General features: G+C 32.0%; 1 protein-coding gene across 2 annotated transcripts; it reads right to left on the bottom strand.

The window, feature by feature from the left end:
- Nucleotides 1-1,466: 1,466 nt before the first annotated feature.
- Nucleotides 1,467-18,033, bottom strand: LOC140437708 (uncharacterized). Of its 2 annotated transcripts, none has more exons than XM_072527369.1 (7): nucleotides 17,935-18,033; nucleotides 17,622-17,712; nucleotides 14,741-14,987; nucleotides 14,240-14,317; nucleotides 7,566-7,697; nucleotides 2,931-3,065; nucleotides 1,467-2,151 (listed from the first exon to the last, which is right to left on the bottom strand). In XM_072527369.1, exons 2-7 carry the CDS (start codon nucleotides 17,688-17,690, stop codon nucleotides 1,538-1,540), a joined length of 1,275 nt encoding a protein of 424 aa, XP_072383470.1. In that variant the 5' UTR covers nucleotides 17,691-17,712; nucleotides 17,935-18,033; the 3' UTR covers nucleotides 1,467-1,537. The 2 variants fall into 2 exon arrangements, with proteins under 2 accessions (XP_072383470.1, XP_072383469.1); XM_072527368.1 differs by lacking the exon at nucleotides 17,935-18,033 and adding an exon at nucleotides 17,803-17,934.
- Nucleotides 18,034-18,076: the final 43 nt, after the last annotated feature.

The raw sequence follows: 18,076 nt of genomic DNA, 5'->3' as shown, positions 1-18,076 counted from the left end.
ACAATCATCATAGCTATTCGAACTTTTGAGACGGCTGCTCTGAAAAGTTCATTTGATGTACATCCGTACCACTCTCTCAGGTTGCGCAGCCATGACATTCTACGCCTCCCTATGCTTCTCCTTCCTTGGATCTTTCCCTGCATGATCAGTTGGAGCAAGGTGTATTTCTCTCCACGTGTAATATGTCCGAGATATTCCAATTTTTTTGTTTTTATTGAATTTAAAATTTCCATTTCTTTGTTCATTCTTCTCAGAACCTCTTTGTTTGTGACGTGTTCTGTCCATGATATTTTCAGAATTCTTCTGTAACTGATAGTTTCAGAACAGCGAATGCAGCGGAAGAAACCTAGGTTAAGTTGTAACATAGTGCAGAAGCAGTAGGGCTAGCAATAAATACAAATAAAACAAAACTACTCATACAAACCAGATCAAATAGACCGGCGAAACAACACTTTATTGACGATATAGAACATGTGAATAGATTCACATACCTAGGAATGAACCGGAAATAAATAGAAGGCTTATGCTGGCAAATAAAGCCTATTTAGCGATGGGCCACATATTCAAATCTCGAGACGTACACCGGAAAACAAAACTCCGGGTCTATAAAACAATAATCAGGCCCATAGTAAGTTATGATTGTGAAACATGGGTGTTGACACAGAAATCTGCCAATGCATTAGATGTGTTTGAAAGAAAAATATTACGTAGGATACTGGGCCCAATAAGTGAAAACAACAACTGGCGAATTAGGTATAATAGAGAAATATACGAGCAATATAGCGAACCAACTCTAGCACAATACACTAAACTGCAGAGATTACGGTGGGCAGGGCACGTGGTCCGCATACATGAGAATAGAATCCCCAGAAAATTACTAAATGCAAGAATGCAGGGAAAAAGACCTGTTGGAAGACCTAAAAGAGATGGGAAGACGAAGTCGATGAGGATGCCAGGAACTGCCTGGGAACGCGTTTATGGAAAAGAACAGCGGTAAATCGAAATGATTGGAGAAGCCTGTTGAAGGAGGCCAAGGCCCGATTTGGCTGTAGTGCCATTGGATGGACTGTGTTTGAATTGGTAAACAAAAACACCACGTTATGACGTCATTTCGGCTCCCATGGCCTCATTAGACGCGGGGGTTGAATAAAAAACCAAATACGAAAGACCAACAAACGTCTCCTGTTTCTCACTGAAGTGGTAACGTACAAAGGGCCATGAACGAAAATACTGTATTCCCATTATTTACTCTCCTTTGCTCCATTCGTGTGTAAAAGTTTACATCTAGCAAAAGCTTGCCATCGCTTTCATATGTTTAAGTTACTGATATGGGCAGATTTTTTTTACCTTAATTATGTATTATCTTTAATTTTTATAGCGAAAGAAAAATAAAGGGTAATACTAGACAGTTTAACTCCTTTACAGGGTGATTGGTTAATATATTTTTTAAATTAATATAATAAAACTACAAAAAGAAACAATTTTATTCTTAGCTTAATAAAAACTTAACAAAGTTTAGATGTTTTAACAACGTGAGTTAATCTTCCCAATCTTCATCTACTTCATTGAGTAATTCTTCTTCTGGTTTTAGCATGACCATATCAACGTCAAGATCATCCTCTTCTAGTAAAAGTGTTTCCTCCAGTTTGCTACTTGCACTTTCCGTTTCATCTTTATCTTGCGTAACTTGACTTAATCTACTTACGTTACTAGGAACAGAATGATTCGTTGTAGACTTATTGCTATCACTTAAAACTACATCATGAGGTGTATCTATAACTGGAAATCTCTTAAGAACAATCTTCTTATCACTACTCTCCGGGAGAGCCGTTTTCTCTAAGCTTTTACAATCAACATCCATACATGTACTAGTTACTTCTTGTTCATCATTTGACGTTATAACTGTCCCTTCTTTAGTCTTTCGTTCTCTTCGTATTTCATCCAAAGTTTTTATTTTTATATCCCTTACGTTTGTTTCTGTATTAAGAGGAAGAGATCTTGCACGGTTTTCTCGTCGATATACATTATTTTCAATTGTTCTTTCCAATTTAAGTCCCGAATTTGTTTTCGGCATAAGCCTGTCTCTTCCTTTATTTATTCTAATCTCAAGATTTCCATCTTCATTGTGAAAAACGAGTCTTCGTTTCTTCTCTAAAAAAGAAAAATAGTTAGCAGTGTACCAATGATTATGAACAAATAAATCTTAAATAGTTCTTAACTATTTGATGAAAGTAACAATTACCTATAATAATTGCATTACAATTTAGTTTTTTTTTGACGGCTGAACGACTTTCGCCATTCAGTCAATTTCAAGTTTCAATAGATATAGATTTTCTTAGTCAGCAAATACGCAATGCTATCCCTATAGGAAATAAATGGACAAAAAATATAAGAAATCTCTCGGAAGATATACACAAGAGTTAGTCGTTTCTTGTCTGGGGGCCTATCGAAATATTTATAATAGACACATAATAATAGAACCATATAGCCACAAGTTTGACAAAAAAGCTATAATAATTTACTATTTTTACTGGGAATAAGCCACAATTTTACTTTAAAATAAGTTTATTTTGCTATTTCGATTTCCACTTCGAAAATCGTTCTTCTTTCCAAAGTGGAAATCGAAATGTGTTCCTAGTAAAAATAATAAGTATGGTGATCTACGGTAAGCAGACCAAGACACAATAAGATGGAAGAATAAAAAAATCAAGGCATTAACAAATTTAAAACCAAAAATTAAACAAAGTAATATAGAAACTAAAGAATAGAGAGAAGATGTAGAGTAACCAAGAAAGAAAAAGACTAGAAGGGCATCAATCCGCTAGAAGTTAAAAGATCATGATGATGGTGACGTTATCGGCACAAATTTAGAATTTAAGTTAAATTTTGTTATCATTTCGACAATCGTAAAATAAATATTTTATACTTACGTAATGTAGGGACAAATTGACTGTCACTTTGTCTTTTGTGTAGAACTGTCCTTTCTGTTGGTAGTTTATTTTGAATTCTTGAAAATATCCTTTCTCTTAACAAATTAGCTTGACCGTCATATTGGAAAGAATCATCTGAAAGGTAAACAATTTTAATTTCGTTTCCGATATGCATGTCATCACAGCCACATATATGCAGGTGCGGCATTAGACCGATTAGTCATTTGTCGTAAGAGACCCGAAAAGTGATTATTTAGGCAAAATTTGGAACATAGAACCATACTTATTGACAGGATGGAACAAACTTATCTTTTTTTAATGGAACGCCCTGTATATTTTACGTATATTGTATACCACCACTGTGCTATACGAAGTAGTTTAAAAGATAATTACGTTGTTTTACATATATTTAAAGTAGCCTGTGGTATTTGGTATTTTACGTTACAATTTAAATACTGTGGCTGTTATTAGTTATTTAAAGGCAAACAAATGAAAAAAAAAAAAAACAATGCCGTACATTTTTAACTGATGGATTTTGCACAGCTTATAGTCTATTGAAACGTTACATTTCTTAGGACTTAGCGTGCATTTCTTAGGGACGCAATTTTATTCTTTTGATGTGTTGGTCACTTTAAGTTTGTGTGGTCGCAATCCTTGACCCCTGGCCGCCATCCTGGAAAAAGGAGTGCAAAAAAGGGTTTTCGCGCTGTATCTCGTAAACTAGAAACCCTACGGAAAATTATATTGAATATTATTTGTAGCAAATTAAATTGTCTACAACTTTATTTCTATAACTTTTTATCACAAAGTGAAAAATAAATAACAATGAGTTTTTTTAAGGGAAGAGGTCGTTAACCTTTTGTCCAATCCCCTAATCTTCGAAGGACCATTTCTCCCACCCTCGTTTGATTGCTGAAAATAAATAACGATTGCTAAAAAGCTAACCACAGGAACACCTGTAGGAAGAAGAAGCAAAGGCCGACCGCGAATTAGGTGGTTAGATGGAGTTGAAACCGACCTACGGATATTAAAAATCAGAAGATGGCAACATGTTGCCAGAAACCGAACAGAATGGCGAAGAATCTTAGTGCAGGCCAAGATCCACAGAGGATTGTCGAGCCAAAGATGATGATGATGAAAAATAAATAAGTTACAAACAAAAATAACTAAAAATTTTGGAACAAATTTTCTTTTGGGGCTTATAACTTTTTTTGTGGTATTTTTACAAAAAAAATGACATCTAAGCAATATTATAGAGGGTTTTCTCTGGACTCCTGGTTCCTAAAAAAACTGATACGACTCTTAGTAAGATTTGATCATTTTGAGCAGTGTATTTGATTAGTCTGACATTATATTATATTTATTATGACAGTCAAATAATAAAATAAACAAACAAACAACAAACAATTGATTACATATGTTAACTCATAAATTGTAATAATTATTAAGGTCTAAATTTTGATATTATTTTAAATTCCTGCATTTTATAAAGAGTATATAAATGATAGTTTATACATAAAATAGGGTTGTTGTTATTATTTTTATTATTATAAACGATTTAACAATATATTAAATCAAGAATTGTAACCAAATTAAAAGATAACTGGACACTATCAGAGACAGCAAAACATTTTAACATAAGCAGAACCACAGTTTTTCTATTAATAAAAAATTGAGGAAACAAGAAACTTTAGAAAGAAAGCGAGGCCTGGAAGACCAAAACTATACTAAATTTAGGTATGTAAAAATAAAATTAATAATTTGTAATATTTCCATCAGAATTGATATCAACCTTGTAGTCTTCGGTCCATCTGCGTAAAAGGAACTATGAAATTGTCTTCTTCAGAGAGCTCTTCCCAAACCTGTTGTATACCGTGCCACAGCTCTTCAGCATTTTGAGGTGTACAATGGCGCCTATAAACAAAGGTTTTATAATAAGCCCCCACACATTCTCGATTGGGTTTAAATCTGGACTGTAGTTGGGCCATGGTAAGGTTTCGATGTTGTTATTCTGGAGCCACTGGTTTATTATATTTGCAGTGTGAACAGGACAATTATCTTGTTAGTGGATAAAATTATTTTCTGGATATAACTGTTCTACACTGAGAAACGTAATGTTTTCTATAATATTCAGATAAGTCTGGCCCAAAAAACCTGCCATCAATATGCCATACCATTCCCATTTCTCTAGATAAAATTCATCCCCATATATTGGAGCTAAAATGACCAGCTGCTCGACATCTATCAACGTATAGACGATTAAATCTATTATTATCTGGTCTATACACCCCAATTTTGCCCTTTTTAGAAGATTGAAAAACTGTCTCATCTGTAAATATTACCCTGTCCCAAAAATCTTGATTTTGTAGCTTGTTTTTTTGCTGAAGTTCGGTACCTAAGACGCGAAGCTTTAATTTTGCGTCTTGTTTTTCTTCCCGGAAACTGTGACATAATTCTTGCAGTTTTAGCATCATCAAAAGGATTCTCTTCTAATCTCTCCAAAAGCGTACGATCTTCATGAGCGGTAGATATTTTTGGTCTTCCAGAACCTTGCTTTCTTTTGAGAGTTTCTTGTTCTCTCCATCTTTTATTAATATTAAAAACTGGTTTATGCTTACGTTAAGTTGGTTCGATACGGCTGAAAGTGACCAACCATCTTATAATTTTGTTATAATTCTTGCTTTTAGTTCTTTGCTAGCATGTGGAGCCATTTTTGGAGGTTGAAATTTTAAGATTTGGCAGTGACAGTGACAGTATGTAAAAGTTTTTATTCTTCAAAATACACTGCTCAATTTTCTACAAAATACGATTTAAGAGTCGTATCAGTTTTTTTAGGAACCAGCTGTACCTCGTAAACAAGCAACCTTACAGAAAATTTTTTTTAACATTATTTGTACCAAATTAAATTGTCTACAACTTTATTCCTAATACTTTTTAGTGTAAAATGGAAAATAAAAATTTGTTAACAAAAATAATTAAAAATTTTCTTTTGAGCCTTATAACTTTTTTTTTTCAAACATTTTAAAATAAAATGTCATGAAAAGTTGAACGGGTTCTTGGTTACTCGTAAGAATACGATAAAAACTAACCATTAGACTTAGTTTCTATTATATATTTTTTATTCATATCATTTTAAATCAATTTATTATTTTCTTAACACTATTCCTTCGACCTTTTTTGTCACCACAAAACGTATTATTATTAATTATCTTAGATAAATTTCTTAGTAATGAAAAGAACAAAACAAATTTAATAGATCTTCTCAAAACTGCTCTTCAATTTAGGCACTTGAAAAATAATAATTTTCATATTTTTTTCCAGCCTGGAAAGTGGGTATTTTCGCTCTTTTGATATTTTAAATTGTTTATAACTTGAAAACGATCAACTTTAGAGAAAAATTACAAGATACTGTTTGTGTTTAAATTGACCCAAGAAATCTAAAAAATGTTTCACGGTGCAAAAACCGGTTACTTTTTGAATTTGTTACAATTTCTGCCCACAAATTTTGCCCGGCAACATTCTTATTTCTTTAAAGGGGACATTTTTCAACAGGAATCCGTAAATAAACCGAATCAGAAACTTTCTTTTTACGGACCTGGAATACAATACTTTTAAAGCCATTTAGAACCATTTTTTTACGGCCTTTTGTTTTTGTTGATAATTAATGTTAATATTAAAACAATATATAAATGCCGTATAGAAATTTTTTGATCGTAATATCCCACTTATCAGAGGGAAATTAATTTTCCTCTGATAAGCACATGTACCATGGAAAATGTACGGCATTTCCAAAAATTTTATTATTTTATACAACTAAATTTAAATCAGTGAGTTATATTGGCTCAAATGACGTCATTTATACTACTTAAAAATCAACGGTTGCACCCTATTAGAAACTATGTGTATAAATGCCGTACTGTATGACATTACCGAAAATGAAGTCAAAATTTTCCGAAAATCAAAGATTGTCCCTGCTACTAGTACCAATATTTTTGTACGGCATTTAGGTCGTAGGTCATTATTTTTGTATAACCTACCTAAGTTATATAAATGCCGCACAAACATGTTTGACCAAATTTCGATCAATCCTGTATACTAAATTAAATATTTTGCTGTTAATAATTTTGGACGATAGTAGACTATATTAAAAATCGTTTAAACATAAATAGATTTTTTGATATCAATTCTCTACAATTCTATAGGGTGTTAATGTTTTCTAATAAATTAATGAAAAACGTAATTATCTTTTAAACTGACGCATATAACATTGCAAAAACGAGAAAATCAAGAATCCAAAAATGTAAAAATATACAGGTTGTTCCATTAAAAAAAATTGTTCCACAATGTAAATATGGGTGGCCCGGTATATTTGAAATATTTGTAATGCCTGTATGCTTTCAACAATGGTTTTGTAAACAGACTTTTGTTTTATTTGTTACTTCACAGCTACAGAGGTTTAAATATAATTGGCGAATAGCACATCCTCCTTGTTCAACTTTACTTTTATAATGTCTTGCTGGCTCTTTCCATCAGATTTTAATGTTACACCCAAGTATTTGAAAGATGAGGAATGCTTAATATTATTTTATTTCTAAATAATCAATAAAAAAAGAAAAAAATATTTTTTTAACATACCTGAATATGAATAGTAAGCAGCCGATTCTGCTTGTATCTTCTCTAACCTGATCTCTTCCAAAGATTTGACTGTGCAAATGCGTTCCTTGTGTTTTGCGGGCGAGTATGTGGGCATAGACTCATTATCCGACTCTGCAAGAACACACCATTTCAGACAAGGACAAATCTTTCACACAACTTGCAGACTGTGCATTCTTGCAGACTCTTGACAATAATAAAACAAATTTGGTACAAAATAAAGTTTATTTAGTAAATACAAAATAAATTTAAGTATCAACAGTACCAAATAAAACTTTAAATTCTGCTTGTTATTGAAAATAAATATATTTGTCTCAACAATTAACACAAAACGTCTAAACTGAATATAACAATCCCATTCTTATACAACATCTAAAAACGTTATACACAAGGCAAAAATGTAGCTGCAAGGTAGACATATTTGGAACTAGGTCAGAGATTCAAAATGTTACTGATGAAAGGATGATCGTTCTAGAACGAAAATTTTATAAAAATATAATTTTTATTGTGTAAAAGGGCTGTAATGCTTAGGATAAAACATAAAGTAATCAATAAACATATCAACAAGTCAATTTTTGAAATGTTATGCATTGCATAACCATATATTGAAGAAAAAATTTAAATATAATGTAACTGGTGATAGATATCAGAGAAGTATGTCAATATTACAATGCATATAGTAAATAGCATTTCTCTGATAGCTTTGATTCTTACAACGGTAATAAAGGAATACTCCTGTTTTTATGAACTGTATGGGCTTAATGACTGTATGGCTTAATGAGCCAGGTGAGTAGGGTACTCACCTGGCTATAGATCATTAGAAGAAAGTGTAACATACAGTGGATAAACGAATAGACACTAAACAGAAAAAATGGAATAACCACATAAGCTGAAAGGGGAAAACTCGCGTGGTCAAAGTAGCAACAGATAAATCACTTGTTGAGACTTATCTAATATTATTCCTTAGAACAGGAATTGCTTTCTGAGGGGTTTTTGAAGGTCTGGTGTTAGGATTTTCAGTCGTGCAAGCTCCCCTACTATGCCTTAAAGACCATTTGCATAGTCGGGAGAGAAGGAAAATGTCGTTGTCGATGGCGAGGATAATACCAATATATTTATGCTATATTGACTAAACCAAAGCGTTTGCTTGCGTGCGATAGAGGTACATACTGAGCCCCATGCTCTTCAACACGTACGGCTAGTGGATTATGAAACATTCTTTAGAGAATGGGAAGGAGGAATCACTATCAATGGCACCAAATCTAACCTTTAAGGTGAAGCACTATTTTGCAATGCAGATCTAGGTACTAAGAATAAGGACATGGAAGAGACTGATCTTGACTAACGAATGCTGGAGAGCTATAATGAAGAATGCCACACGCTCCTGCAAACCAAACACATTACAGTTCGATGAGCGTATTTAGTAATGTCTATAATGTAAGCGAATCTATTTATACAGTGTCGAATATTGTAAAAAAGGGCAGTATATTGCACTTTAAATTTGTATTTTAATTAAATACTTTGTTTTCATGATTTCATCCTATATTGATTCATTTATAACCAAAGAACTAGTTGAAATTCCAAAGTTTTGTACCAATACAAATTGCACAAAAAAGGAAATTTTTTGCCTTGTGTACAATTAACAATTGGATCTAAAAAATATATAATAACCCCGGGGTAAACAAAAAATTCTATACTTTACAAGAATGCACCTTTTAACATACAAATTTTGTGAGTACCACAATGCTTATAAAAATAAACAATGTCATAACAGTCGGATTTCAAGTGAAACCAATAAATAATTATTAACACTAGTACATAAATTTCCTACAAAAAATAAATAAATAAAAGGAGAGAATCTGTGAGAGACTTACCCGAATATATTTTTGAGTCATACACAAAGTCTTAAAAACCATTAAATATTAACAATATTAAGTATATTATTAAGTATAGAAATACCAGACCAGCGAATACTTACTACAAGACAAAGATCGATTAATTACAGTACACAAACCTTTTTCAAACTTATTTTCCTAAACCAGAAGCTACAAAAAGATAGTGTTCGTCCGAAATATAAATGTATATAGTTCAAAAACATTTCTTTAATGAATTATTTGGCAACCTACTCTGTAAACACATGAAGATACATACAAAAATGATGATAATTGTAAATTTTTACAACGTGGTAGTTGCAATAGTGAAATTTTCATACGTCTAGTCTAAAGTGCGCCGCCTCTCGATGTCCCTTCCTTCTGAACATACTTAAATTAATTATTTTTTGAGTAACTTAACATGGTTTTTGATGTCATATGACAAGTAATACAATACTTGAGGGTTGTTATGTCACTCAGTATGTTCCTATATTTTTTTCCATCTTCTAGTGCCCTTTCAAAATATCGGCCGTTCAATATTCAACGGCTACTGTGTAACAAAATATAGATTAACATTAATAATAGGTTTTTATGAAAAACGCTTGAAGAAGTCAATTTATTTTTTCAGCTAATTGACATCTGTCAAAATATGACGTTATCGACATTTTTCTTAAATGACAAGACTATATAACATGCGATATGTCATTTGAAAACTCTTGTGCCACACAGTATAATCTTAAAAACAAAGAGTTTTTCATAATATTTACTATTTTTATTAAGAATTAACCACAATCACAGATTAACACGAAACCTTAAAATGATGTCTTACGTGCCATATATCGTCATTTAAGAACAACGTCAATGACGTAGTATTTTTGTCATATTCCAATAAATGAACAAATAGCATGTGGAAAACTAGAAAAATAAATTCATTTGTTCAAGTGTTTTCCATACAAGCTAAAGACTACCTTATTACTAGGGGAAATCCATATTTTTACTTTACACAATTACCAGAGAATATTGGAAAATCGCCATATGGAATAACAGAGCCGCTTACAAATCTAGAAACATACTGAGCGTCACAAGATTTCAGCCACAATAAACTTCTTGGGTCGAGCGGAAGAGTGATTAAGCGTCCATTCACAATGATCCTAATCTAACACACGAGCTTTCAAATGAGATATTATTTTCACTAGGACCATAGTCCATATTTAACATAATTTTACAAAATGGCGTCCTTTCAACATTTGCAACGATCACGTTACTAAAATACCAAGTTCAGTTAGGTGCCCAAAAGGAGTTAATTAAGTTTTATGGTTCAAAAATTAAAGTGGGTTTAGACGGGTAATGTATAAAGAATCCTGACGAAATAACATCACTTCGCATTCATTATTCGTTTCTATTAGCATTAGAAATTTGTGTTTGCGATAAGTGTGATATCAAACAGAAAGTTAAGGAAATAAGACCAAAATTCCCTGATGTATGAACATCAAAATAGCAATCCAATTTCTTCAAAAATAATATTGAAAAAGTTGTCAGTATGCTTACCGGCCACTGTAGTCTCAGGCAGCATCTACATCTGCTTGTGAGGCAACCTCCTCATATGTCTTCTGGAAGTGGAAGGTTCAGCCTTTATGCAACCGAGCCAAATGAAGGAGTTAGCCCTAAAGAGACTTGTGGTTTACTGTGAGGCCACGAGTTTACTAAAGGATTTGACGTTGATAACGACAGGGAGAGTTCAGACTTGGAGATCCTGCTGATTCTAACAGATATGGGAGCTCAGAATAGTCTGGGCCCCAGAAACGCTAAAGACCAGGTCCTTATGGGTCTAGTCCGGATCATAGGGGTAATACAATAGACCCGCCTTATAGGGCGTCGTCAAAGTGTCTGAAGGGCTCACAAATGGACCCTTCCCCGATCTAGCATGACTATATTGAAGAAACCTATCTGTCAACGAATTACACAAAAAACAAACTAATTATAATATTAAAAAGACCTATTGAACACCAACTAACTCCAAATGGACAACAAATCGGAAAAGTGTGGAGAGTTATTGTACGTAATTTTTGGAATTTATAGAGAGTGGACTGGATTATTTCTTTCTCTGACTGGATTCCGTCTACAACTGCGGCGGACAGTACAGGCGATTTGGCAAGAGTTCTAATCTTCCACTCACCGAGAAATTCCGCTGACTTTTCGGTCACGTTCCGAAAACGAGTCTCAAAACTTGTTCTTGATTAAACAGAGCTACAAATTTCATGTACCGAAGATGAACTGTTTATTGATTTAGCCAATCAGCATACTGCGCAATTTAGAAATTAAAAATCGATTATTAATCTAGGTTCAATTAATAACCTGATACAACAAATGTGCCTTCCTCTTGCATATTTAAAATTAATTCGTTTATTTTCAATAATACCAGCGGACTTTTCAATTCGTAACATCAATTTCGACTGACAAAATTCATTGGAAATCGTTGGTTATAAGAAATGATCTCCGGAATCTCCTGATGAAACCGGAAAAACTTTAGGACCATTGGTTGAGCTTCTTCAGGAAGCGGAACCTTTTGAACCTTCTTTTGCTCACTGAATGGAAGAATGTTGAGAAGAAGGTTATGTCCGCTCCCGCATCACCTTCAATAATATCTGTCGCAGTTGTAAAAGATCAGGAAAAAGCAATTACAGACTGCGTCCTATAAACTCCAACTACAACGTTTGATGAAATGCTTAGGATATGTTGATGATTAGTCAACATAAAAAGGTTGTACCACCAATTAAGGGAATGACAGAAATAAGACAATCGAGACAATGGCATTTCCCAGATTTGGCGAACATGAGACCTAGAGGAATTCCTCTTTGCTCCTAACCACAGAGAAAAACATTTTTTTAACTTTCATACCAACATTCAAATCAAAAATGGTTTTACCAAACTTTCATTTCTGATCTTCTATTAACATAATTTTAGCAGTCCTAGTAATACTACCGTCATTGTTTATTATAAACAGTAATACAATTACTGGATAATTTCTTTCTTTAAATTTTTTTAAGTAGAATAATAGTTGTTGAACCAGTTATTACGATATTGATGCTTTAATTTCGGGATGCCAACAACGTAAATATCAAATAATTGACACATAAAAATTTGTTAAGTTTGACATTTATGCTGCCAATGAAATATCACAAAATATAACAATATGGAGATGTTTAATTACGGTATCATTTTACAATAAAAAAAATTATAAAATGCGAGATTTTTACAAGGACAACTGCATTTGAGGCTGAGGCACCATTAAGGACAACTGTTTTTCAGTGTTATCAATAATTTAAATGTGGTAGAAGTAGTCTAGTGTAGAGTTTCTAAATGTTGAGAGACAGCAAAAATATTGATGGTGTATGACAAATGATAATGGTAGATCGACATGTAATATATAGAGAAATTCAATCATATTCATACACCGCCATGAAACAAATAAATCAAATTTTAAATGATCACTTAGTGTTAAAAAAATATGTTCTGATTGGATTGCACAAAATTAAAGGAAGATCAAAAACAAGATCGTGTCACAGAAACAAAGAAACACTTTAGCGATTCAATTGAACTTAACATCAATTTTGTATAGGACATTGTTAGTGGACAACCGGACACTAAATAACAATCGGGTGGTTGTTCCAACACGAAGCAAAACAAATAACAATAAAGCTGTCTTTTTGTGCTGTAAACTGGAGATGTAGTTTGGAAAATCAAACAAAGGTAGAGTTGTATATAAAACTTGTTTGGAACAAGTTTTCTAAAAAAAACCGTCAAATCACTGCATTAGGACAATGCAAGCTCTCATACACGAATGGGGTTTTCGCATTAGTGTAAATGAATTAAAATTAGTGTTAAAAATAACTGGTAAAAATTAAAGTCTAAATAAATAAAAACGAAGCAATACCATCTGACTGGAAAAATTTTTAAGAAACAGATAATACCATTTTTCATTTTAAATATCTTTTGTTTTCTCTATCCCGAAATTAAAGCAACAATTCTCTTAGTAATTCTTTAGTTAAACAGAAAACTAAACTTAAACAGTTAAACGGTAAAACTATCAATTTCAATAGAACATAATACACAACTACAGGATTCTTTCATTCTGATGTGTATAACTGAACAAGAAAATATTTATGTTCAGTTATGTATATATCCCAAATAAAATCCATATCTTACCTAAGGAGTAAGCCCTCCAACAGTTTATAAATCATGTAAATTAGGTAGTTGAAAACCTATGTCAATCTCTTCCTGCATACTAATAATCATTTTTCAATATTATCACTATATAAAAGGTTAAATGGTTGGATATTATATTCAAATGAAAACTTATAAATGTTTTTTTAATGCCTATCAAATTTTATTACCAATTATAGTGGAGTTTTTTGAAAACATTTTTTAGATTCCAATTCACAACTTCCTTTAGAAATGTGTACTGTAATTAATCAAAAATACATTGATTTTAAATACACTTTGATTTGTCTATACACAGCATGCATCATTTATGGACTAGTATTGTTTACACATTTTAAAAACTTTTCGATTAATAGAAAAACGATACATTAGCTCAAATGTTATAGGAAGCTCAAACTGCAGCAGTCTATACAAAAGAACTATTCCGTTAACTTCTCTAAAGATTCAAAAACAAATAAAAAATTATCTTTAACAGTAAAAGGCAACAATAAAATGAAACTTTTTTCCTCTTTCGAAAACTTATTATGAGACTTGCCGGTAAAAATTATTTTACAAGTTGCATACCTTCTTCAAAATTTACGACTAGGTCCTCTCCTACGGTTACGGTTCGTTCACTATTATTTAAATTGCCTACAGACTCAGCTGAAAAAAATAAATAAATGTATTAGAATATTGCATTTAAATATATAGTTAAACAAGATATAGGAAAAAATATTTTAGTTTAATTGGAAAAAGTGAAAATGGCAATGACCCCAAAAACAATTTTTGGTATTGAAAATACTATATGTACTAGGTTTATTAAGAAAATATTTTACAGGTATTTAAGAAACATGGAAGAAAAGAAAAGCAAAAAAGAAAACAAAAAAGTATAAAACAAGGATTAATTTTGACTGTGCTAATGAATATATTTACTAAAAATAATATGAGATTTAACCTTTTTTTGCAAAATATAAGAAGCATGAATTGTAATATGGATGAGGTCGAAGTTTATTTAAAACACCACTAATTTTAAAATAAAGATGGGACTGAGAGTTTGAAATATTTCAAATGCATTTAAATACCCACCTGTAGATAAATATGATCTATTAACACCATCAACAGGTCTTGGATTCTGATGTAAAAAAGAGCAGTGTCCTTTTAAGCAACCTCCTGGTTGACTCTCCCAATAACATGGTATAGCTTTTCTGTTTTTTCTTAGTTCCATATGTCGGAAATTACATTGGATGTTAAAACACTTGCCTTCCTTCCAAAAACTGCACATGGTTTCGCAACCTAAGGCAGATGGTTCGTGGCGAAATATACAACTATCTCCCTAAAATATATTTGATTAATATAAATGACCAACAATATTTTAATTATCAAGTTCCAACCATACTAAATTTTACCACACAATTTTATTATGGTGATGCAGACAAAAGCAGAAGTTTTGGTATTGTACTTGTCCAGTCAAGGATTAAATTTAAAAGTCCTATTTCAGATGAAATATTGGACAAACAAGAGATATTTTATTGTGTAAAAACACTTTAATCAGTGAGCCTGTGAATGAGCCTTAAAGGACCCATAGTAATAATAACTCCAAGGAAAAAAACACTTTAAATCACAATTACACTTCTATTTTGAGTATTTTATATCTTTAGGTATATCTCTCGCTCATCCACTCAGTCAACACATTATTAATGCAAATGAAACCTTATTTTATAAACTAGATCTAATGTATTATTTTTATTATTATGAGCAGAAATATATTCTATTGTTACAATATAAAGTGACTAGCATGGAAAAAGATTTTCTTACACATGGCCAATGATTTAATTCAGAATTTCCTAGAATTCATGATGGGCATGTGATTTCAGCTACATTTCATCACTTATGGTGCGTGATTTCGGATTATTAAATTCAGATGAAGAAATCAGCACATGTAGCTCCTCAGACTATGTATAATTTATAGGTAGGTTTTTTGTTAAACTGTTTGTTCTGGCTGCTAGGCCGTTGTCTTCTGAGATTAATTCTCGACGTTTCGCCTACACTTGTGGTTGGCATCTTCTGGAGATGTTACTGCTTCGCTTCTAAGCTGAAAAGTTTGCAAAGTTTCGCTAGTTTCCAAGGATATGGTGGAAGTATACCATATTTGCCTCACTACCACCTACTTTTCATGGTAGATGGAGTAGCAATGGTACAGGTACACATAACAGGTAGATGGAGTAGCAATGGGAAGTCCACTAAGCCCAGTCGTAGCCAACCTTTTCATGGAGCATCTAGAGAAGAGGGTAATGGAGTCAGCATACAAGCCAAGGGTATGGTTTAGATATGTCAATGACACTTTTGTGATTTGGGGTCATGGAGTAGAAAAACTTAACGATTTCCTCTCTTATATAAACACACTACATCCAAATATTCAATTTACAATGGAAACAGAGAAAGATTAACAACTAGCGTTCCTAGATGTATTAGTAAATCAAAAGGAAGGTTGCTTAGGACAAAGTGTATCGAAAACCTCCACACGGACAGAAAAAACCATTGTCGTTTAGGACATATCGACGAATCTGCCGTTGCCGAACAGGCTTTGGGAAGCGGAGAACATCAGACACGCCTGGAAAATATAAATACAGCCTCCGTAAGTCCATAGTACAACGCGGCGTCAGTTTCAGCTTACAAGCCAAGCAGTAACATCTCCAGAATATGCCAACCACTAGTGTTAGCAAAACGTCAAGAACTAATCTCAGAAGACAACGGCCTAACAGCCTGAACAAACAGTTTAATAAGTTAGTTAAATGCTAACGCATTTTATTGGTAGGTTTTTGTTTTGAAAAACTTATGATGATGATATTTTAGTCAAAATACTTAGTTATGTACAACTTAGTTAACGAATATTTTATTTTAGCACATTTTTCTTCAATGGAACATTAAATTTTACTCAGTCAAACTTCAAGAAATTCTTACATTCTTAGTTTCAAGAAGTAAATATTTTTAAAAGTCATAATTATGATACACCTCCACCTCAATATGAACCTGTTTTGCTTTCATATGCAATTGTTTACTGTTGGGAATATGTAATTTGAAAGAACTGTAATACTAGCAAATTAAAAGCCAACAAAAAAGAAGAACAGTATAATTTTTAGTAACTTTTTTGGATTTAAATCAAGCTTTTAAAAATATCTTTGTTGCTTTTAAATAAGGCATATTTCCAAAGTATGTGAGGAAACCATATAAATTGTAATATTTAAAGATAAAAAAATATAAATGAACATTTTTACTGCTCCCATTAATTCATAAATGTCCATACATTGCAATAAGGAAAATAATATTACACTACTATTACTATTATGCAACAAAGTATGCAGTATGCAAAGCATGCAGTCTATTTAGCCTTGAGTAAATGTAAAAGTATTCCAAAGGACCATATAACCTTTACATCTACCTTGAATGCTGTTACACATGGTGATTTACATTTATCTGTAGATTAATTTGTGTTAACAGGATCATTCTGAACTGAATGTATAAAAATGACAGTTATTGGATTGCAACTTTTATAGTTGTAGTTACTATAATATATTATATAATTAATGAAACTATGTTAACATAGCAGTAATGTAATTATCAGTAATAATTAATTGACTAAAGTTAATTTAGTTGGGCAGTTTAAATGGAAGTATAAATGAAGAAAAACAGTAATAAGAATGTAAAATATATTAGTTTTACCTAAATAACATTGCCTGTTGTCTTTATAATGAAGAAATTAAGATAATTTAATGTTTATTCATTGTATATTTCAACTTTGAATTATTTTTTTATTAGTTCTTGTACATATTATAGTACTATTTTAATAATTACTATACTTTAAATAGCTGAATCTTATCAAAGACATGCAGTTTTTGTGTAGTAAGTTTTACCATGGTTAATATAAACATTAGAAAAATAACAGTATTTTAGGGTTAAAATATGTTACCTTAGAACATGTCGAATAATAATAAAAATAACAGTCGTTATTTTTTTTGGGCGAATCTAAATCCGTCATCTTTTTAAAAAAATTGTCCAGGCTGAAAAAAAAACAAAGTCAATTAATATTCTGTATATTTGCTTCCATGGATATAAAAGTGAAATCACATTCAAGAACATCATGTGTTTACCAGTAAAAATTTTCACCCGGCATTTTGGCTTAATATACAGCACGCGGTCAAAACGCTTTGTATAAAGGCTTGTATAGATGAATAAATAATAAAAAAAATCATTCTTATCACTAAATATTTGCAAAAACTTACCCAAAAGAGTAACTTTTTTTGGCTTAGACCTTGCTTGCCAGTATCACGACAAACGTCAACTGTCAGTTTTGCATACCAACATTCTACTTCTTTCTACATCAAATATTTTTGTCTGAAACCCATTTTTAACGATATTCCTATT

This window comes from Diabrotica undecimpunctata, chromosome 3 (assembly GCF_040954645.1).
Source record: "Diabrotica undecimpunctata isolate CICGRU chromosome 3, icDiaUnde3, whole genome shotgun sequence".
Lineage (NCBI taxonomy): Eukaryota > Metazoa > Arthropoda > Insecta > Coleoptera > Chrysomelidae > Diabrotica > Diabrotica undecimpunctata.
This window is presented reverse-complemented; position numbering and strand designations above follow the sequence as displayed.